Source organism: Gaeumannomyces tritici, assembly GCF_000145635.1.
Source record: "Gaeumannomyces tritici R3-111a-1 unplaced genomic scaffold supercont2.8, whole genome shotgun sequence".
NCBI lineage: Eukaryota > Fungi > Ascomycota > Sordariomycetes > Magnaporthales > Magnaporthaceae > Gaeumannomyces > Gaeumannomyces tritici.
In genome coordinates, this window is record NW_008804552.1 from 839,906 (window position 1) to 861,676 (window position 21,771).

The 21,771-nt window shown below is 58.4% G+C and overlaps 9 protein-coding genes across 9 annotated transcripts; 7 read left to right on the forward strand and 2 right to left on the reverse strand.

Annotated features, from left to right (window-relative positions):
• The first annotated feature begins 321 nt into the window (after window positions 1-321).
• Window positions 322-5,129, forward strand: GGTG_12419 (hypothetical protein). The gene is made up of 2 exons (XM_009230316.1): window positions 322-1,394; window positions 1,493-5,129. Exons 1-2 carry the CDS (start codon window positions 1,259-1,261, stop codon window positions 4,615-4,617), a joined length of 3,261 nt encoding a protein of 1,086 aa, XP_009228580.1. The 5' UTR covers window positions 322-1,258; the 3' UTR covers window positions 4,618-5,129.
• Window positions 4,905-5,988, reverse strand: GGTG_12420 (charged multivesicular body protein 5; the record flags this gene model as incomplete). The annotated part of the gene is made up of 2 exons (XM_009230317.1): window positions 4,905-5,181; window positions 5,348-5,988. 2 exons carry the CDS (start codon window positions 5,986-5,988, stop codon window positions 4,905-4,907), a joined length of 918 nt encoding a protein of 305 aa, XP_009228581.1.
• Window positions 5,989-6,296: 308 nt separating this feature from the next.
• GGTG_12421 (hypothetical protein) lies at window positions 6,297-6,720 on the forward strand (the record flags this gene model as incomplete). Its single annotated transcript, XM_009230318.1, has 2 exons — window positions 6,297-6,361; window positions 6,609-6,720. 2 exons carry the CDS (start codon window positions 6,297-6,299, stop codon window positions 6,718-6,720), a joined length of 177 nt encoding a protein of 58 aa, XP_009228582.1.
• A 440-nt stretch (window positions 6,721-7,160) lies between these two features.
• GGTG_12422 (hypothetical protein) lies at window positions 7,161-11,931 on the forward strand (the record flags this gene model as incomplete). Its single annotated transcript, XM_009230319.1, has 6 exons — window positions 7,161-8,737; window positions 8,815-9,454; window positions 9,528-9,797; window positions 9,874-10,368; window positions 10,435-10,711; window positions 10,784-11,931. The coding sequence occupies 6 exons, from the start codon at window positions 7,161-7,163 to the stop codon at window positions 11,929-11,931; spliced, it is 4,407 nt and encodes a 1,468-aa protein (XP_009228583.1).
• A 674-nt stretch (window positions 11,932-12,605) lies between these two features.
• GGTG_12423 (hypothetical protein) lies at window positions 12,606-13,702 on the forward strand (the record flags this gene model as incomplete). Its single annotated transcript, XM_009230320.1, has 3 exons — window positions 12,606-12,749; window positions 13,103-13,393; window positions 13,691-13,702. 3 exons carry the CDS (start codon window positions 12,606-12,608, stop codon window positions 13,700-13,702), a joined length of 447 nt encoding a protein of 148 aa, XP_009228584.1.
• Window positions 13,703-14,113: 411 nt separating this feature from the next.
• On the forward strand, window positions 14,114-14,488 carry GGTG_12424 (hypothetical protein; the record flags this gene model as incomplete). Its single annotated transcript, XM_009230321.1, has 1 exon — window positions 14,114-14,488. A coding segment is annotated over one exon (375 nt), but the record flags the coding sequence as incomplete, so codon positions are not given.
• A 142-nt stretch (window positions 14,489-14,630) lies between these two features.
• On the reverse strand, window positions 14,631-15,520 carry GGTG_12425 (hypothetical protein; the record flags this gene model as incomplete). Its single annotated transcript, XM_009230322.1, has 4 exons — window positions 14,631-14,654; window positions 14,720-14,776; window positions 14,832-15,097; window positions 15,319-15,520. The coding sequence occupies 4 exons, from the start codon at window positions 15,518-15,520 to the stop codon at window positions 14,631-14,633; spliced, it is 549 nt and encodes a 182-aa protein (XP_009228586.1).
• Window positions 15,521-15,582: 62 nt separating this feature from the next.
• GGTG_12426 (hypothetical protein) lies at window positions 15,583-15,735 on the forward strand (the record flags this gene model as incomplete). The annotated part of the gene is made up of 1 exon (XM_009230323.1): window positions 15,583-15,735. The coding sequence occupies one exon, from the start codon at window positions 15,583-15,585 to the stop codon at window positions 15,733-15,735; it is 153 nt and encodes a 50-aa protein (XP_009228587.1).
• A 2,630-nt stretch (window positions 15,736-18,365) lies between these two features.
• GGTG_12427 (hypothetical protein) lies at window positions 18,366-19,403 on the forward strand (the record flags this gene model as incomplete). Its single annotated transcript, XM_009230324.1, has 4 exons — window positions 18,366-18,385; window positions 18,475-18,768; window positions 18,995-19,219; window positions 19,301-19,403. 4 exons carry the CDS (start codon window positions 18,366-18,368, stop codon window positions 19,401-19,403), a joined length of 642 nt encoding a protein of 213 aa, XP_009228588.1.
• Between the last annotated feature and the right edge of the window lie 2,368 nt (window positions 19,404-21,771).

Consider the following 21,771-nt stretch of genomic DNA (forward strand, 5'->3'; position numbering starts at 1 on the left):
AGCTGACAATGTGCCGACCGGGTCGCGGGGCCCGCTGGCTCTTCTGGCCAGGTCAAGGCAGCAGGAGCAGGGTAGGGCAGCAATTGCTGCCCCCAATAGCCTCATGGCCGCCTCGGAGAGGGTGTGACGAATGGACACCGCCCTGGTCGGGTATACGCGCAATTGCCACAGTCAGCGATTGATTGTAATCTGCGTCTTACAGCCGCGTTTGCGTCCGCGGGCAGCACCATGTCACCCTGCGTGGATGACTCGAACGAGTCGCTGGCCCGATCTCAAGTTTGTCCCTAGGAGTTTTTCTGGTTTTCTGTGCAGAAGGTTGAGGGTGAGGAAATGATGACAGCCATAAAAGCTGGACTGATGATCGACGGCCAAGCAAGAGTGGATCGCGAGCGAGGAACAGGCTGAGCAAAAGCCGGCCTTGATCTCGACACAGGCAGTGAGGAACCTGTTCTGTCCTACCCAGACGTAACTTTCCTGTCACTTTCCTGGATATCGACCGGCCAGGACGGTCCGCAGAGCGTACATATTCGTCCGTAAGGGCGGTGACGGTAGTGCTAAATTATTTTGCTTAGGTTCTGTCATGAATAAGGAAACGGAACATCGTGGATAGAAAGCAGCCCTCCATCTGGTGGCGATTGGCCCAACTGTGGGAAGCTGCTACCCCTGTGCCTCGCCCCAGCAGCCGCCCAGCCCCGTTGAAGCCTCCCGCCCCCCTTGCAGCAGCACGCACGGGCGGCCAGGACAGACTGCGCTCTAGACTTTTCCATCGTCCATCGCAATTTGTAAGGCCCAAGTCGCGCCACGGCCTCAGCGCTCCCCGCTATCAACAAACAACCGTTGCACCCCAACCCAATTGCATCGAACCCACCCTCGTCCGTCGACCCAACAGCCGAGCACCACCCAAGCCGAAGCCTGACTAGGGACACTTGCCGACCGCTGCACACCCATCAACGTTCGCAAACCCGCAATCGCCGACACCGCCGCCGCCGCCGACTTTCCGTCTCGAGCAGCGCCCTCTCTTCAGGTACCCGAGGAGGAAGGAGGAGGAGGGCGTGCCAGAGTGCCGACGACGCCCGGATCGCTCGCCCGACACCTGCCGTCTTGCCGGGCAGCCCAGCAAGTATCGACCCCATAGCGCCCCGCCAGCAGCTGCGATTCTTCCCACACCCCGGCCCGGCCCTCGTTGCCGTCGCAAACCACAAGGGACAGACACCCGGCCAGCATCCCAGCGGCGAGCGAGCCCACGGTCCCCTTCAGCATGAATTCGGCCGACGAGGGCTACTCGGAGGCGCCCTTGAACACCTCTGTCACCAAGCCGGCCCGGACGCCCTCGCGCGAGGTCTCCGCCTTGTTGCTGCGTCACATGTCGGAACTCTCCCTCTCAAATAAAACCCGTCAGTCATCCCCGCGCTCGAGTACAATCACCCACAAAGTGCCTCTGCTGACACGTGTGCCGCATCTTGCTTCCCGTCCCGCCGCCCTCCGCCACCAGAACTCGCCATGGCACTACTCGAAGAGCTGCCCACGAGCGTCATCGCCGAGATCGTCGAGGGCTTGAGCTCCAGGCTTTACATCAACTTCATCATGTACCTGCCCGCCGAGATATGTCTAAAGATCCTCGGCTATCTAGACCCGCTGTCGCTGATCAACGTCGTCAAGGCCTGTCGCGCCTGGCACAACCTCGCCTCGGACCGAAAGCTCTGGGAGCGCGTCTACTACCGAGAGGGCTGGAAGGCCGCCACAAACGAAGTACAGATCTGGGAGGATAAGGTCAACAGCACTGGAATCAGCGGACCTTCACTTAGCGGACAGCTACGGCGCCTCCGCTCGTCAGAGGACGATGACGGCCACACGCATAAGAAACGGAGCAAGGCGAGTCCTCTGCCGGAGACGTCGAGCGGCACAGAGCATGATTATATTTTGACGGAGAACCCGATACAATCCCCGGCCGACGTCGAAATGGGCGAAGCTAGTCTCTTCGGCGGGCCTGTGGGCCTCTCTGGTGCCCCCAGGACGTGCATGACCCCAAGTCTCGATGCCATGAATATGGATGGCCCAAGCTCAAACTTCGACGCCCGCAGTGGCCTGGGCGCCAGAGCAGTCGACAAGGGCAAAGGAAAGGCTGTCGAGCAACAGGTCGCGATCCCAACCCCGATGCTCAGCAAGGATACGAGTGAGATTCGGCCCGAGACGCTGCCCGAGATGTTCCCAGCCGAAGGTTTAAACACGCTGCCCAAGTCAACGCTCTGGACCTGGCAGTCAAACTCGAGCCGGTACAGGCTAAACTGGAAGTACATGTACTCGACGAGGCACCGCCTGGAGCAGAACTGGGAGAGGGGAAGGTTTGTGAACTTTCAGTTCCCCCACCCGGACCACATGGAGGAGGGCCACAATGAGTGCATCTACAGCTTGCAGTTCAACTCGCGATATCTCGTCAGCGGCAGCAGGGACCATACGATCCGGATATGGGACATGCAAACGCGCCGCCTAGTGCGTCCGCCCCTGGCCGCCCACAACGGCTCGGTGCTGTGTCTGCAGTTCGACTCGGATCCGGAGGAGGATGTGATCGTGTCGGGCAGCAGCGACTCGGACGTCATCATCTGGAAGTTCTCGACCGGGCAGGTGATCCAGCGCCTCTCACGTGCGCACCACGAATCGGTTCTCAACGTCAAGTTCGACAAACGGATCCTGGTCACGTGCTCCAAGGACAAGTCTATCAAGGTCTTCAACCGCCGGCCCATGAGCCCTGGGGACCTTGGGTACGGCGAGCCGGGCAAGGTGTACGAGGTTGGAAAGACGATCAAGGACTACGGCGGCCTATACGACGGGCTGGATAATTTGGCCATCAAGCCGCCGTACTCGATGATCGGCGCGCTCGTGGGCCACAGCGCCGCGGTCAACGCGGTGCAGATCTGCGGCGACGAGGTGGTGTCGGCTTCGGGAGACAGGAACCTCAAAATTTGGAAATGGCCCGCTCAACAGTGCATCCGCACCTATATTGGCCACTCCAAGGGCATAGCATGCGTCCAGTACGATGGGAAGCGTATCGTCTCGGGCAGCAACGACAACCTGGTCAAGGTGTTTGACCGTCAGACGGGCCTCGAGATTGCCAGCCTGCGCGGGCACACGGACCTGGTGCGAACCGTCCAGGCCGGATTCGCGGACCTGCCCTACAGCGACTACGAGGATCTCCAACAGGCCAAGGAGATAGACAAGGGCTACTTTGACGCCGTCGTCGCCAAGGCGCATGCTGGTTTACACTCCAGGGGCAGGCCCAACAATGCGGGAAGCCGGCGGCCCGAGGACATCACGGCGTTTGGCGCAAAGCTACCGCCCGGAGGTGGAGGTGGCCAGTACGCAAGAATCGTGTCCGGGTCGTACGACGAGAGCATAATAATCTGGAGGCGCGACAAGAAGGGCGTATGGCAGAAGGCACACCACCTCAAGCAGGAGGATGCAGCCGAGGCAGCGGCGGCCCGCGCCGTAGTACCACCGACCTCGGCTGTGTCCATGCACCACTCTCTCTCGGCCACTGCCCCCCGAGAATCCACAAACGCTCCTGCCCAGTCGGCCGAGGACACACTATCGATGCTCAGGGCCCAGCGCCACCCAGATACGGCTGGTCATGCGTCCTCGTCCAGCGCTCCGTCCCACAACGGTATGCCGCCGTCATCAACTTCGAGGCGGCCAAGGAGGGCGGACAGGACAGAGCAAACCGAAGCCCTCACGGCGGCAGCGGCCGGCCCTTCGGACGAGTCGACAGCAAGACGGCCATCCCCCGAGAGCCGCGACGTCCAAGTCATCACTTCACCAATCACGGCTGTGCTGACGCCTACTTCTATCAACTCGTTCACTGCCATGATCGACATGACAGTACCGCAGGGCGTTTACGCTCTTCAGCAGGCGCTAGCCAACTTCCCCACCCTTCTAGTCCTCCAGCAGCAGCTACAGGCGGCCATAGACCGTGAGCCAAGTCCGTTCCTGCGCTCCCAGCTAAGACAGGCCGTGAGCGCGGCCGTCGTGCGGACCCAGCTGGCCCAGGCTCGGAACAGGCGCGAGAGCAACATGCAGAGCACCAGGGACGTACGCCATGCGGCTCAGTTTGCTACCGCGGCCAGCGGCCAGGAGCAGGGCGCGGCCGGACCGTCATCAGCAGCCTCGGCAACCGGCTCGACGCGACCACAGCCGACGACGCACAACTCGGCGCCCTCGGCGCTTAGTGTCTCCCGGCCTAGTTCCGGCTCGGGTGCCCGCACAGGCCCGTCCCTCCAGCTTCAGGACACCGGACTCCCGCAAATGGATGGGCCGACGAACACCACGTCGGGCTCTGGTATCAGCGCCGGCTCAAACGCACATGCACATGTAAGCGGCGGGCCCCCGCCGGCGCCGACTCAGGCACCCGCGCAGCCGGCGCAGCCCCGGCCGGCGGGCCACGGCCACCACCACCCACACATGCGAGACGCCGACGAGAGGACGCCGGTGCGGGTGTTCAAGCTGCAGTTCGACGTGCGCCGGATAGTCTGCTGCAGCCAAACGAGCGTCATTGTCGGCTGGGACTTTTGCAATGGCGACCCGGAGCTCGAGGAGGTCTCGCGATTCTTTGGAACGGTGGAGTAGGCGGGGCATTATCTTTGGGGGCTAGATAGTTAGCCGCCTAAGAAGTTTCGGCGTCCAGCTGTCGTCTTTTTTTTTTAATTGATTGTACCTCTACCTTGTCTGCATTATGTGAGCATTTTGGTGGCTGTTTGTGACCCTACCCGTTTATGGATGTCTCTCTCCTCCTTTTCATTCATTTTGGCATGACGAGAGGCCTCTTTGGGGGTTGGGGAACCGGAATTTTCTTCACGACGTGATGATGGCTTAAGCATCACCGGAGCAGCAGTTCTGTTTCACGTGGAGAGCTGTTATGGCGTAAGAGTAGTGCCTTGCATAGATCGGATGGCATACGGGTTTTGAAGAGCGTGGGTGCGCGGTTGGTTGGGCGGCGAAGAGATGTAAATGTTCAAGGTGGGAGTAACTATTCGTCCAGCTGCCCTCCTCGTCGTGGTGAAGGCCGTAGTCGGTTGGGTGCGTGACAATAAAAATCGCTCCTGCATAATCATAGTAGCAATATGAGGTATGAATCCTAAACGCCGCCTCCGTGTCCTGATGGTAAAGCAAAACCCTCCTCTGTCCGTCGCGCTAGGGGATGTGTTCTCCAAAAACAGAAAGAAAAAAAAGAAAAAAGAAAAAGGAAAAAAAAAAAAGTCGCCGCCCCGGTCTGCCCCGGTCTCGCTCCGTTTGTGTCGTTTCTCTCTTTCTCGGCACGTGTAGTCCTCAGTCTTCCTCCTCCTGCCACGGCCACTACCTCGCCGCCTCCTGCATCTTTGTCTTGTCGGTGGCGACGGGCTCGTCGACAAAGTCGGGCACCTCGTCCTCGAGGAAGCCTGGGGTGGCCGAGGCGCGCTGCATCTCAAACTCGTACTCGGCCTCGTCGCCGAGCGCGTCGAGCTCGGCGTCGAGCTCGGCCTCGTCCAGGTCCTCGGGCATGCCGATGCCGCGCGAGATGGCGTCGTTGATCTCGGCGCCCACGTCCATCAGGTCCGCCATCTCGTCCTGCATGCGCTCGATCTTGTCCAGGTCCACCTTGCCGTACTGGCGCTTGAGCTCCTTGGTCGTCGTCTTGAGCGCGTCCACGACCACCATGGAGTTCTGCAGCGTCGTCTGCATGTCCTGCGTGCGCCAGAGGTTGTCGAGCTGCCCCTGCAGCTCGCCCTGCCGCTTCTCGATGCCGCCGCGGTCGACGAGGATGCGCCGCATCTTCTTCTTGATGGTCTCCTTGCGCGCGGCCGAGAAGGAGGCGCGCATCTCCTTGGCGAGCGCCGAGAGCTCGTTGTTCTTCTCCTTGATATGCACGTCGTACTCGGACACGCGCTTCTGCAGGTTGGTGACGGTCTGGTCGATGGTGGGCTTGGGCGCCTTGTCGGCGCTGCCGAAGAGGCGGTTCATGGCGGGCGGCCGGCTTTTTACTTGTTGCCAGGGAGATACTCTTTCGTCCGTCCGTTTCGCCCGCTCGTTTGAGGGGTTCGATCGATGCGGGGGGCTTCTGTGGCTGCGACCTCGCCGCCTTTCGCTGGGATCTCGTCGAGGCGGGATGAGGAATGACGAAGCCGGCGGCGGAAATCCAGGCGCCAGTAGCCGCCGCTACCCCCGCTTATGTGGGACTGTGGGTGGCCTGGGCCCCACCTGCTAGGCGCCATTTGGTGGGCACACGCGCAGCCTGAATGGAGCGCATCGTGCATGTATATGGAAGACAGATGCATTGTTCACGCTTCGTTTGGAAGGTGCTGGGCACTAGGCTTGTCCAGTCGGAATTTCTTCCGTGTGTTTTTCTTTCGCATGTATTCCCAAGTACCTTGGTGTCTTCACCGCCAATACAAGTTGCGCGTCTTTTGATCACGTGGCTCACCCGAGAGCCTGAGCTCCAGAGAGATGGGTCGTACAATGCTGGGAAGGGTTGGAACCTTTTGCTAGTATATACCGGTCCGGGGTAGTAGGCCGACTGACTGTCACCGAGAGCTCCGGTCCTATTCCTCAGCTGACGTTTCTTCTGTTGCACCGCACAACAGTAGACCACGGCCCAACACAAGCAAGTTCCGGGGTGCTCCCCACGTCTACCGTCTAGGAACTTGCAGCACTGTGCACCGGCACCGGGTGTACCGCCAGAAGGCCGTCATCTGACATAAGAGTTTCGGCAACGGCAATATGAGAAGGCTGTTGGTATCTGGCTCCAAGCCGTCTGGTTGGGAGCTGGGTAGCTAGATACGTAGGTGTAGCATCGAGACGAGGCCTTGACCAGGTGACAAACCCCAGGTTGCAAACCAGTCTTGCCAGCATCGCCGTGTAGTGCCGACTTGCTGCAGGGAAACTGTTGGGCAGCTGGGAGCCACATGCTTGCTCTGGGGTTGCGTCTCCGTCGGACAGATCTGATGGCCATCTCAGGGCATACTGATGGAAATCTGGTTGTTCCGAAACGGAAGGAGCCAGACAAACTGACTGCGGGTATAAAACATGTCAACTTTTTCGGGATCGGGGTGCCCAGTATTCCTCTGGCTCACCGTTCGCTCGCCGTTACTAATCCATGACTGGCGTCCGTGTCGCGCATTCTGCCAACAACTACTATGCAAGCCTTCTTCTCATCACAACAAGGCAGTCGTTTCTGCCTGTATTTTCTGTTCCTCGGCCCTCTTTTCGTCCTCGCAGTCGCGCCTCAAGTCTTTCAGCCCCATCCACGGGACTCTCTCCCCCTCTCGACGCGTCTGCCCACCCAGGCCGGCAATGATGCGGCCACCGCTAGGGAAGCAGGTCGTGACCATGTCATCGACGCAAATACTATCGTTATCGAGTTTAGTAGGCAGGCATCGACACCTGGAACCTGGGTTATTGGGACTGCTACAACGACCATAGACATCTCCATCACGGTCACGACCTCGGACAGTACAGCAACACACCCATCAACGCTGAGCACCACGGACGTCACCGAGGACTTGGGCGTAATCATCACGACAATAACGATATGGGCCGACCTTGAGGGGAGCAACACCTGGGATCACAGCACAGGCACGACACTGGGCATGGAGTCTTCGCTTATCACTACGAGTGATTGGAATCCCAAAGCAAGTACTAGCACGGTAGCCGGCGAGTTCACGATTTGGACCACAATCACGATTGATGCCTTCCCTAAAGCTACCGATGGACAGAACACCAACCCGAATACTCCAGCGACAGGGCAGACTCTGGGGTCTCCGCATACTTCAAAGTCGTGGGTCTTCCCAAACTCGACCTCGTCGTTGTCCGTACAAGGCCCGATCAGTGCCACCCCGGGGAGCCAAACGCCCCCGCCGCCTGCGGTGTCACGACGCACCACGACCACGACGGACAGCGCACAGGAGCAAACGACATCCCTATCACCCGAAGCTCCGCCAACACTGTCCTCGGTCGACTCGACTTTCGCCAGCGTGCGAAACATGACATCGGCAGTGGCCAGCTTGACCACGTCGGACGGTGCTGCAGCATCTGCGGTTTTCACAGATGTTTCTAGTGACGTATCAGGACTAACATCGAGTGATAAACGATCTTCCTTTGAAGCTTCATCGAGCTCTTCAACCAGCTCTAACTCTCCATCACAAACAACGACGACGCAAGGCAAAGGCAGTCAAACTTCCTCTAATAGCCAGCAGACAGGTAGCACAGAACCACACGCAACCAGCGAGCAGAATACCAGCACTTTCTTTATTCCCATCACACAGCCCGCTGAAAGCAGTGGCTCCAGGCCTGGAAGCAACGGACAGTCGACAGCAGACCTCACGTCATCACTGACCGCGTCCAGCACACAAGGCGGCACCAGCAACGGCGCGCTACCATCAACCTCAGCTACCATTAACGGCGCTACAAGCACGACAGAGGCGGCATTCTTGCTCCCAACCTTTTCCATCTGGCCCCCAGAGGCCATCATTGTGCCACTGGGCTGGAGAGTTGACGAGTCAGAGCCGTCGGGCGAGGTCGAAGACGCAGCCGTGGTCCCCTGCAAGCTCTGGTTCTTTTTCGTCTGCGTCGTAGTCGGCCGGGTCCAGATCCTAGGCTGGCTGTTCGTGCTGCCGCCTGGAATCTACCCTCCCGGGCCCCCGCCGTTCCCCGTGTTCAAGTTCCCCCCAGAGCTGCGCTTTCAGGGGACGCTACCTCCCTGGCCCCAGTTCACGTGAGATAAACCCCTTTATTTCGGCGCTAGCAGACTGCCAGAACGAAGCGTGGCTGACTTCCCTCTGTTCAAGGCAGTGTGGGGCCTAACCACGTCCCGACCTTTCCCTCGGAGCCGGATCCCACCAAGTGCCGAACCCAGACAGCCTCCCTATGCTCTGCCACCATCTCGTTTGTCGTTTCGACCACCGACGGCCAGGTCAGGACCATCTCGACATATACCCCAGACCCGAAATGTGCAGAGCTTTTGGGATGTCTGGTGACAGATGCAACCCTCGAGGCCACGGCGACGCGAACCGAGGACGGGTGCCTGGCTAGCACGGTAACAGATGTCACCTTCACCTGCAGCGGCACGGCGTCGTCCGACTGCTTCACCCAGAGGGCGTCTCCAAAGAGCGGCTGCTCTGTCACAGCAACGACCACCTCGATCCAGTGCAGTACCGCCACCGCAGAGGCTGGCCAGCTCGGGCGCCGCCAGGCCTCTGGCCCTGCGGACGGAGGGAACATTCCGATGTGCCCCAGCGTTCTGGAATGGGTCGTATGGCCAGAGGACGGGGAAATCAGGACGCAGACCAAGTCCATTTACGAAGCCCTCCTTGACCACGTCGGGAACCGATCAGCGGCCATCGAGACGTCGGGATCCAAGAACATGGGCGTCAACTATTGGCGTGTCAACATGACACAGAGACAAGCCCAAAGCGCCAGGTCCATACCCAATGTAGGTTTTAATCCTGAGCTCGAAAGCGGCACCCGCCTAGCTAGCTGACAAGCAACTCTACATGCTGCAACAGGTCGCCGTGGTGTTCACTACGTGCAAGGACAGCTGCCCGGACCCGTCAACACAGGACAGGCATTTCAGGTACCGGTTCCAGGGCAAGTATACAGGCCGGCCACATGTGGTGGAAGGGGAGGCGTACAGTCGACGACAGATGGACTTCTTGTCCGAGGAAGACATTTCAGGCTCGAGTAGCTTCGCCTATGGCGTTTTTGTGTTTGATAACAGCAGCGGGATTGACGTACCCGTTTACATTGTCGACACGGGCGCCAACCTCGATCATCCGGTGCAGTGCAGCCCGCCCTAGCCTCGAGTCGAAACGCAAGCAAGTACTGACAGGGACATGGGTTATGGACCAACAGGAGTTCGCCGACATCCGACACAAGGTGCAGTGGCTCCACGCGCGGCCAGACTACGACGGGAACTACGGCCGCGACGACAGCGGCCTGCCGCGGAACCAGTCGTGCCCGCCCATCCCGGACATGAAGTGCAACGCGCACGGGACGTCGATGCTGGCCGCCGTGGCGGGGGCCAGCCTGGGCGGCGCCAAGCGCGTCACGCCCGTCATGGCGCGCGTGCGCCGCGGGCGCGAGGAGGGCGGCGGCAACAGCCCGCTCGACTTCCTCGACGCCCTGGTCCAGGTCGCCGACGTCTACGCCAACGCCACGCACCGGCCGGGCGAGACCAGGGGCGTCGTCAACCTGTCGTGGGTCTACTACGAGGCGCTCTTCCAGTTCGCCACCAACTTTGCCGGCGACGCGGCCTGGTGGTGCTGGCGCAGGCGGCTGGGCGTGGTCATCCGGGAGCTCACCAGCAAGGGACTGCTGGTTGTCGTCGGCGCGGGGAACCAGTTGGAGGTATGTTTTGTTTGCATTTATTGCTCAGCTAGCCAGACATAATGCTGCTAACACATGACCGCGCAGCTCAACGCGTGGCCCGCGCTTTTTGCGGCAAAGGAGAGCGAGGTCAGTAACTCGCTCAAGCACCCGGACCGCCCGTGGATATACATCCCCGAGCTACTGGTGGTCGGCGCCCTCTATCCGTCTACCGGTGGGATTTCGGAGAGGTCGGCTGTACTCCCCAAGGGCAGCGTTCCTCACATATGGGCCCCTGGCGCAGAACTGCTCATGGCAGTTGGGTCGCGGAGGAGCTGGGAGGAGGGCTACATGTACGAGGCCGAGGCCCGAGGAACATCGTTTGGTGGGTTTAGTCTGCTCCTGACGGCCGCAACTACGCGCCTCGACTAACATTAAACATTACCCCCCATCCAAGCATGCGCCTATACATCCGGCATCGCGGCCTACTTCATCAGGCTGAAACAGCTCAACTGGCTTCCTGTCGACGCAAAAGGCAAAGGGCTAGACTCGATATGGCCGCCCATGCTGCTCAAGGACTACATCACAAGGATGGCCTGGCCGCGGGTGCCCCTGGACCCCATCCTCGGACGCCCCCTGCTCGGCCTCTGGAACGGGGTCACCCACCGCGACGTCCACGGCCGGGGCTACTGCCGCTGGGACCCGTCCGTCCCGGGACTCGACCAGAAGCGCCGCCGGTTCCACCCCCGTCCCCGCCAGGCAGACGGTCCCGATCCCGATCCGCTACTCACGTCGGCCAAGCCGCAGTGCCGCGAGGGCCGTCCGAACGCCGCCGTATCCGAGGCCGGCAGCATCTCCTTCCCCACGGAGCCAGCGTCTTCAGTCGCATCCCCCGACCGACCAACCACGGCCCCTAGCCCGAGCAGCAGCACCACCACACAGGAGATCACTGCAGCCCTCCCGACCGTCCCGCCGCCGCCGCCGCCGCCGCCGCCCTCCTTCGTCTGCACAAACGCCACAGCCCACCTGTGCGCGCCCGCCGTCGTCTGCCACGCGCCCGCGCACAACGGCTGCGACGCGGCCGGCAACTGCGTCTGCCTGCTCCCCGACGACCCGGCCCCGCACGTCACGGACCTGCGCCTGTACCCGCGCGCCTGCAGCCGCTGGCTCTCGGCCGCGACCGAGGACGGCCCCGCGCGCGCCTCGTACGTGCGCGCCTTTGCCGCCGTGGCCTGCTGGCGCGACGGGTCCCGCGACTACGACGTGCGGCCCGGCGGTGGTGGTGCCGCCGCCGTCGCCCTCGACGGCCGCGACCCGGATGGCCGGCCCTACAGCGTCGACGTGTTCTGGATGCGCGGCTGTCGCCTACCGGGCGGCGATGGGGATCAGGTGCAGGACGTGTACAGCCCCCTGGCGCGCGGGGGAGGGGAGGATGTCAGCTGTCCGACGCTGTTGTTTGAGAACTGGAGCATGTGCGGTGCCGAGCGCGGGCGTGGCGGGACGGTCCAGGCTGGGTGTCTTGTCTACCGGCTCGTGCCGACGCGGTTCGAGGCGGCCATCAGTGACGAGCAGCCGCCGGTCGAGGTGGCTGACATGGGATTATAAGGAGAGTGTTTGTAAAAATGATACTCGGGCGCCAGTTATCAAGACCACCAACCAATGTAGTCTAATGTGGCGGGTGGTCGCGGATTTGCCCCCATATAGCCCCGCCTTCCTGTATCCATGGTCAGATAACCAGGTGGTGCACATCGGAAAACGGGCGCAGCTGCCTGTCAGCCCAGCCTGACCTGTTTTCCCCCGCACTCTCGAATTCACTCACTCCTCGCTGTCTCGCAAGTCGCATCCATCCCGTCCCACCTCCAGCTCTTGTCTTTGCCACATGCTAGACGCTACCCTTCCTGGTACGGGCCAATGGCTTCTCCATCATCCTTCTTTTCTTCCGCGAAAATCCCGTGTTGCAGAAGACGGAGGCGTTCTGTCAATTATGGGAAAGCATGGTAGCGGGAAGCCCCACCTCACTGCCCTTGTGATCCAGAACTTGCAAGCACATCGAGACGCCCAAAGTTCGCCCAAGCTCAACAAGAGCTGCTCTGGCCTATGTCTACTGCTCAGCCCAACGGAAGATCAAGGGTGTTAACGGAGCAAAGAGCCACCATGCAAGCGGGTCGGCTGCGAACCTATCCCTACTTTGACAGCTCTACCAGCATCCCCCGCTAGACCAGAACGTGGCCTCTATACTGGACTCATGTTTCCAGCGCAAGGATCAGCAGCCAGAACGCATGGCAGTCCGCGATGCCATAGTGGAGCTTGCCGGCACACTTGATGGCGTCTTCATTGTCGTGGATGGACTTGACGAGTGCAGCTCGCTCGGCGACAACGAGTTCGAGATGCTCTGCCAATTCATTGCTTCTCTTGGGAGCAAGGTCAGTGCCGTATCATGGTGCTCAATCGGCCAGGCTATGCAACCATCGAGAGCAGCCTCGCCCGTTTCCCACCCATTAGTATCGACGATGGTGCGAACAGCGGCGATATTTCTAATTTCATTGCGTCCAAAACATCGGCAAACGACCCGTTTAGGGCGGGGACCCATTTGGGCAATGCGTTTTTTGGTTTGGGTCCATTGGGGCCCCAAAAAACCCCAAAACCCCCAAAACCCCCAAAACCCAAAACCCAAAACCCAAATGCCAAGGACCCGTACACGGGTCTCATCGTCGACTCCATCAGGAAGGAAGTAACGGACAACACGAAGATAAAGGCGCTTACAAAAATGCCAAAGGACCTCTCTGGTGCATACCGGGTTTCATTAGAGCGCATCATCTCCCAGGACGAATCATCCGACTCCTTAGATCTCCGGGCACTTCTCTGGGTAGCAAACTCTGTCCGGAGACTATCCAGGGAGGAATTTCATGAAGCCCTCATTATCGAAGAGGGGATGGAGGAGGTCACCGATGGCGACCGGCTGGGCGCAGACTTCTCAATGGTTGAACAATGCGCAGACCTCCTCATCCTTAGAGACAACTCTTACGAGCTCGTCCACAGCTCCCTCGGGGAGTACCTTCGGTCACTAGTACAAGCGAGAGCAGCCGAATCCCTCGGGGCGTTTGCGGAACTGCAAGTTAGGGCCCATTCGATCGTGGCCGAAACATGCCTAACATCTCCTACTCGAAACCTTCAACAACCCCGGCCTTACGTTAAAGGGTCTCTCTCTCCTTCTGGACGACCATCCGCTGCTGGGATACGCCTCTTCTCATTGGGAAGAGCATTTGGAAAAGGCTGCCCCTGAAAATCCAGCCTTGTTGCAACTCGCTTTCACCTTCATACGACACCCATCTGCACGGAAACTGACCATGCACTACCTTTGCAGCTGGAAACGTGACCCACAAGGATTCTGTTGCCTGCAAAGCGATGGCAGTATGGCGGCCTGCGGCCACAGGCAAAGTTGACATGTTTGCATCTCGCTTCACGTGTTGGGGTTTTATCACTCCTGGACCTGCTCAATGATGAAGAAGCTCCTCTTGAGCAGCCGGTCGGAGATGGGGGGTATCCGGCCGATCACACTATGCCCCAAAAGAAGCCACAATCAACTAGATACTAGACAAACACGAACAGAAGTTCGCTGAAGGGAGCTACCGAGCCATCAAAGCCAGCTTACTCTTAACCATCCGCAGCGTCCAGAACGAGTGGGCAGGCACGCTCCAGCGGCTTTTGGATTTCGGCCATGGCAAGGATGAAGTCGACGGCAAGGGCCGCTCACCGCTAATTTGAGCAATTCTAACTCTCCAAGAGAATGCCCTCGATATTCTTCTGGCAGCTGGCGCAGAATGCAGATGTGAACAAAGCCGATTGTAAAGCAATGGCGCCACTCATCTGGGCGGCGATTCACAACGGCATCACTACCTCCTCGATCATTCCAGCCCTTCTCCGCCACGGCGCCGATGTAAATGCATCGTCACGGGGAGGGAAAACAGCGCTCTGTTTGCTTAGTTACAGTCGGCACGACAGCGACGCAGAAACTGTTGGAGATTTAATACGGTGGGGTGCCAACGTGAACTGGAGAGACAAAGAGGGCTGGGATGGTACGTTGCCCAGTTTGCTTATGACGGCCCGCGCCTGGAGCACTACTCACTCGACTTTGACGGCGCTTGTTATGACGGAAATGCATATCACACAAATGTGACTTTGTGTGGTATTGGCGCGTCACGTGCCCTGCGCCTCATGCGCGCAAGTACTCACTGGTACCACAAGCACAATGCGGGCCTGAGAAAAGGCGGCCGACAGGCTTAGTTTCAGGCCATCACACACGCTTACAGGTCCCAGGGATCACAAACCTTAGTACAGGTATCAAGGATCAGAATTGTTAGTGCGGTGGATCCTTCCTAATTAGGCTACGTACCCAGATACATTTTTCACCATAGAAAATCCCGCCAAATCGATGTATCGCTACCCGCACCTCCATTTGCCAGAACCCATTAGAATCGTTACCCACAGATAAGATATCAACATACATTGATTTCTACTACAAATTGTGTGGCACGCTGTGTACCCTTACCCCCTTGGCCGATACCCCTGTTACCCCCTTGTCGACCCACCGCACTAACAATTCTGATCCTTGATACCTGTACGGTGGATCCTGGTGGTGCATCAATCTGGCTTGGTTTTTCAAGGAAGAAAATATATTTTGCATCCACCGCACTAGGGTTTGTGATCCTTGGGACCTGTACTCGGCTGCCAATCACGCCCTGGACGATCTTGTTCCCTTTCGGCAGACAGGCTTGGGTGAGAAAAAAAAAAAAAAAAGGGGGGGAGGGGACGGTGGTGGTGGCCCCCGCCTTCGGAGACTCCTCCGTAAGATTGCGATTGGGCGTTCCCCCCTCCCTCGTTGGCCCTCGAGGAGTTCGAGCGATGGAGAAAGAGGGAGCAGCAGACAGCAGAACATTGAAACGGATCGGCGGGAGGGACGCGAACTCAATGGCGGCCCAGGGCCGGGCCTACGGAGAGAGCGACGTCCCAAGAGAAATGTGGGGCCCATTCTGCGGTTCGTCGTCGATAAGAACGAGATGGGAGAGTGCAGACGGGCCCGCAAACGGGGCGCGTGAACGGGGCGAACATTGGCGCTCGTGTTTTTCTTTTCTTCTCTCTTCTTCTTTTTTTGCGCAGGCAAGGCCAACCGAGGGTTCTGGGTCAGGCCCGGCATGGAGCAGCCGGGGGTTGGTCGAACATCACACCACTTATACTGTACTCCCCTGGTCCCTGGACATGGACGGCAAATACACAAAGCAGGGTCGCGTCAGGAGAGGAGAGGAAGGAGAGGAAGGAGAGAAGAGCGAGAGCGTGCGAGGGCGGGTCACTTTTCCACAGTCCGGCGACCTGCTCGATCCCGAGGCCGGCCGACTGGTTTGCCAAGTATGAAAATGAGGCCTGACCAGGGTTGGGAATTTAGTCACAATTTAGTCATTTAGTCATTTTTTTTAGTCAAACTTTACAATGAAATATAAAATTAACAAAAAAAGGTATAACGTTTGTTTCTTTATATCCACATAAAATAATGGCAAAAAAATAGTATACTAATTTTATATTACTTAATAATATTACGTAAGCGGTCAAAAATGCATTTCATTTAGTTACGATTAGTTAAACTAATGCAAATTACGTAATATTTAACTACGTAGTTAACTACCTTAGGTATTATTTATATAAAACTAAAATTTCTGTATTTAATAACGGTATTTTTATACTTATAACTATAACGGTTAATTTGATATTTAATTTTAAAGTGTGATTTTTGCTGACTGGACAAGTGACTCCAACCCTGGGCCTGACCCTGTGGACGGAGAGGTGGGTGTGGGAGGGGCTCGCTGGCCAGCAAGCAGGGGGGAAACCCGGTGCCGATCAGAGGAAGGCCTCCCGCCAATCATCAGACAAGGACGCTGCCCTCAATTTCAACCCCCGTGCGTTTTTCTTCATTCCTTTCTTCTGGCCATCCTCGTGAAAAACGACACATCACGAACCACTCGTCAGAATGGGGCGCTGCTCGCGAATGACAAGGACGCAAACACGCAATTGTTTTTCTTTCTTGTGTCAGTGCCATGTCGCCAGACAATCTCTCACCATCCGTGCCAGGAAGGGCGAACTTGAGAAATGACACACATGTTCGCGGTTGCTTTGTTTTTTTCGACTTCTTCAAACCCCCCTGCCTGCCAGCTCACAGGGGGGGGGGAGGTCTGTTTTAGAAACGGAGGCGAGATGCACAAATGCGAGTCAAGTAGGTGAATGGGATTGTTTTCAGCCACGCACTTCCCTCAATGAGATGGGGAAAAAAAGAAAAAAGCATGGCTGAAGAATAAAAGAGAGAGAAAAAAAAAGAAGAAAAAAAGCAAGTTTAGGCATGGGCAGGCAGTGGCTAGGGAAATCCTCTATTCCTGCCTGGGCACATCCGTCCAAGGGCAGCCCAGCGATAGTGGTCGTGGGCCGGAGCCAGCTCCGAGTTGGAGGCGCGGCCGCCATGCCCTCCCTCCCACCCTAGCAGACAGAATCCTCGTCGCTAACCTCGCCAGCTTTATTGCGCAGTCACGCCAGGACTGGGGAGGCGGGTGGGGGCTTGCCTTTGTCACGCGCGATGCGACGACGGGGTCGTTCAAGAGGAAGAAAGGGACGCAAATGTTTACTAAACACAGCCACAAATTCACACTCACACTCACACTCACTCACACTCACCCACACACCCCCCGTCCGTCCCTCTCATCTCGATAAACATGATACCGCGCCGGCTCCATCATGGTCGCAAGCGGCAAACCGCCCGGGCACCCTCGGCTCTTGCGAGAAGCGTCGGCAGAAAAAGGGTCCAAGGCCATGGTTGGGGTTGACCGGCACCCCCGACTCCACCTGGGGGAAGGACGCCTGGGGGGGCCTTACTGGTCGGGCCGTTTTATGACATGTCACAAAGTCGAGGACAGGGGTCGCGGCACCATCGCGTCGCCAAGTGGGAGGCTCGCCATCGAGATCTGCACTCCTTGTCCTATTCCTCGCCCGCTATTGTGTTACTATGAACAGTTGTTTTTATTTAAACGTTTAAAGCCACTGTTATGCCTACATACGCGTGTGACCGGCCTCTTCACAACCCTGCTCCTGCGTAAAATTGGGGCGCGCCCTGGCAAAAACTCTATTTCACCGGCTTCAATCGCGTGGAGAAGCCAACAGCGGAATCCTTTCTGCCAATGGGGCCTTTTGGTGCCTTTCATCCCTGGCATCTTTTTGTTCATTTTCCTTTCCTTCCAGCCCATTATTCCTTTTCGTCGCTTTAGCGTTGCTTCCGCCCTTGCCGTGTTTTGGATGGGCACGACTGCCAAGGAACCAGGAGACCGGAAGAGGCAAAACAAAGGTGAAGAAAAAGCAAAGAGTCGAGTGGCGCTCCCTTGGCCTGCATCCCGTCATCGACGCCCCCTCACTCCTATGATCGCCCAATGAGTGTCAAACAGGGTGTGCGCGGCCTGCATTCGGGGTCAGCAAATCGACCTTGCCTACTAGCGCGGGAAGCGATAGGAAGGAGCCGTCCAGTCATGGCCCGAGGATCCCCATCCCATCCTCCTTACCCAGACTTTCCGCATGTCGAGGACTTGTGAAGTTGACCCCAACTGCGCGCTGCTCTAGACTAGCACGACTAGGCTAGCACGAACACCACTCCGGGCGCTTGATCCCTCCCAGACCGTGGCAATATGACACCTCTCCCCCCACGAGGGTGCTCTTCCATTGGCTACCAGCTATGACAAGGGCTGGGGCGCCAGCGGACCGTCCCCCTAACGATACCATCTTGTTGCAAACAACAAAAAGCAAACGAGGGAACACGACGGAAACGAGCGGGATACGGGACGGGAGTGCGCGTGTGCAAGGTAACTTATGAAATGCACATCTGCCGTATCGGTGGGGATGAGTCTCAGGACACCAACACGAGGTTGGATTAGCCTGCATCTTTTCTTTTCTTTTTCCTTCTTGTTTTTTTCTTCTTTCTTTTTCGCAGGCGGCCTGCCCATCCGCTGACCCGCATGCCCGCCTCGGCCGATTTGTGTTCACGAACTCTCTCGCTGTGTAACAAGTCTTGCATTTTTATTTTTATTTTTATCACGGCCGGCCAAGCTTGTGGCCTGCATGCAGGACAGTCGATATTCACTCGTCATGTGAGCATTTGCCAGTGCGGCCAGCGGGGAGACTGGGAGGCTCGAGCCCGTCGGTGGCGACGCCGGCGTTGGTGTCGGTCCCGTTCAGCTGGGAGGAACGCGATTCCCACGCCCAGGCCCGCCGTCGCTCAGCGCGTGGGTACTCGGATCCAGGTCTTTGGAATCAGGGTGCGGTCCGGAAGGCCAGGGCGACGCTTCCGGAGCCTGGGGGTGAGGCCCCTGAGCCTCCCCTGCTCGCTGGACTCGAGTCGCCTATTTCCCAGCCGTTTGGGTCGTCGTGGGAGATCCGCTCAAGGACAGGATTTGCATCTCCTTGCCCCAGCGTGGAAGCCAGGGTGGCCTTTAGCGAGCATGGTCATGAGGGTGCACCTCTTTGGCCACAATTACTGTGACCATGATTGTGTCGCTTCGCTGCTGAAATGGGCTAGCTCTGGACTCCAACTAGCGAAAGCCAAGAGGCAGCGTCCATGTCACCTCTCCTGACGGGCTGAGCGTAGGACTCATGATGTTCGACAATCTGAGCCTGCCGTCCGCTCGTCCTCATCATCTCGCAATGGCGCAAAGAGGCGTTCTGGTGCCGTCTTCTCGACGGCCTCTTACCCCGATCGGTTGTCTGCCCACGCTCCGGGGCTCTTCATGTCGATCCTGATGGGATGGGAGGCAGCGCCACCGTCTGTTGGGACAGCATCGGTCGGTGAAGCTGCGGGCGAGCTGAGGGTTGTGTGAGTGCCAAGGGTGAGGAACCGAGCCGCAAGCAGTAAGGCTCGGCCCAGCGCCACCGCTTCGACCACACCCCCATGCAGCTCCCGTCACGCTGGAAAGAGGCTGTTCGCCAGGTCCGGAGGCAAGGGTCACCGCCTCCGGGACTTTTACGCTTGCGCACACCCTAGGACGGGGCGTCGATGACCGATGGCGTCGCCCGGGGACGGTCGGGGAAATGTTCTGCCACTGCAGTAGCTTCGAAGCTGCGACTTCTTTCTGGAATCAACTTCCGTTGTCTGTCAAGCAGCAGGGGAAGGCCAAAGATGGGAGAGGGAGGCTTTGGCTGCGGTTGTGTCTCTTGGATGCTCTCCGCCCATGTGGAATCGGACCTTGTAGCCCCAGGCAGATGGGTGCGCCTGGAGAAGAGTTGGGGTTGGCTGGTATTGGTGAGATGCACGCTAGCCCAAACCTCAAAGCCAACATCGACCGGGGATTTTTGTGTCGCTCTCCACGTGCCCCTATTGAGGTCCGTTGGACATTGGGCCTGAGAAGCTTGCCTGTCTAGCAGCTGCGAGATTTCGTCCTATTTGCCGACACCATGCCCGCTTCATGTATTCCGTCAGCCGTACTTGTGTCGAGGCGGATAGCCTAGGGCTGGGTGACTGGCTGCCCCTCAAACCACTACAGTCACAGCGATGTCGCTGTCTGGTGACTACTCCAGCATGCGGTCGATCTTGGCCTCGGCGGCGTGCGGGTGTTTGGGTTATCGCGCCAAAAAGGAATAAAACATGCAAAACAAGGGATTGCATCAAGGCTAGCATGGGAATGGTTAGCCGAGAAAGTGTGGTACCGAGACATGAGAAGAATAAAACATGAGAAGTGACGAGAGTCGCGTTTTGCGCCTGGGGCGCCAGGGCTGGGCCACAGTATCGAGCACACCAATAAGGGGGCCAGAGTTGAGCATCCGGCCCAACGCCAGGTGACCAGCGAGCCAGATAGCCAGATTCCTTGGAGGCAGCAGGGTTGCAGCTCCAGGCCTTGTCCGACGTCGCATCAAGCCGACGAATAGAGTGAAAAGCAGAGGAGATAAAGATGGTCAGACCAATGGCTTGAGTGGTCCCGTTCAGCCAAGGCAGGAGGAGATGCAGCAAAAGTAAAGACGAGAAATGATAGCGCTTATCAAGCATCACAGTCGGCACCACAGTCGGCACCACAAAGCTATGCGCAATTGGCTTTCAGGAAGGAAAGGCTGATCAGCGGGGTCTGGTGACAGGCAGACACGGCAGGCTCCAGCAAATAAATTACCCGGCGGCATGTCCAGAAACAGAAGAGGGTCCTTGGTCCTGCATGGCAGCAGCATACAGAGCTAAAAGCAAAGCCAGTGGCCGGCGGCCGCCCATTTGACTTGTTGGTGACTTGCTTCCTGCCCCCATCGGTCGACCAGTGGAAATGCGCTGCGAGGGGAGTGGTGGGCGCCTTTTCAATCCGCTTGGATCGTTTAAAACGATCGACCACCAGGTTTGTGCAGGAGGATGGATAGCCCGCACAGCAAGTAAAGCCCTTGCACAAGCAGACGCAAGACTGGCAGGACAAGGACAAGACAGGCCCAGCCAGGTCACACACGTACCCTGGCCACAGTGACAAGACCATAGTGACAAAGACGGCCAGAGGGTGAGGCGCTAGGCCCAGGAGAGACGGTCAGGAAAACATCTCTGCGCACACAAGCGACCAGGGGGATCAGCCAGGACCAGGACTGGGCACGCAGCCAGTCACTCCCGGGCCCAACTCTGTGGTCGAGGGCCCGCTCTACGCTGAGGAGCCGAAGCCACGAGTGGACTCGAACTGCCGCATCTGGCGTGCGTATCCGCCGAGTTGGAAATGCCTTTGGCGAGCTCCATCCGACGACCAGGGCGAGCTAAGTCGACGGCCTGGAAGGGGCCATGGGGATTCGATCGGCAGTGCGCCCTGTCGCCGGCCGGGTGGGTCATGCGCATTTCGCAACGAGGACGGTGGAACATGGATATGATGGCTCATTTGCAGTAGGGCGGGCCAGGTGTCTCGCAGCGTCGGCGGAATGGCGCAGGTCCCTGAATGGCGTGTCCTTTGTTGCTTTCTTCATCGCTAGATCGGCGGGCTGTTGAGGGGGAAGGCAAAGGCGGCAGCTAGGGGCGCGGCCGAACAGATTGCAAGTGAGCCCCAGGCTAGCTCGACTGTTTAGACTCTGTCACATTACACGCAATCAACTCGAGCTCTGTGCGGCGCGGCCACCTGCCTTGGTGCCTTGGGCCGACTGATGTGTGTGTGTCTGTGGTAGTCAAGGTACTGTAGCCAAGTACCAGACATACAGACGCACTGGCTCCTGACTTCATCCCCATTCTTTCTTTTCAGTGATGGAGGTGCCCGAGAATCCACCCGGGGACCAACTGACGGCTGGGCCGCGAGGGTAGATGGGGCCTGGTGCCCCTGGAGAGGGTCGTTCATCTTTTCTTTTTTTGCGTGCTGGGTCTAGAAAAGAAGGAAAGGCGAGGCGGCGACGACAAGAAGATCCACTGCCTGGACCCCGGCACGTCCG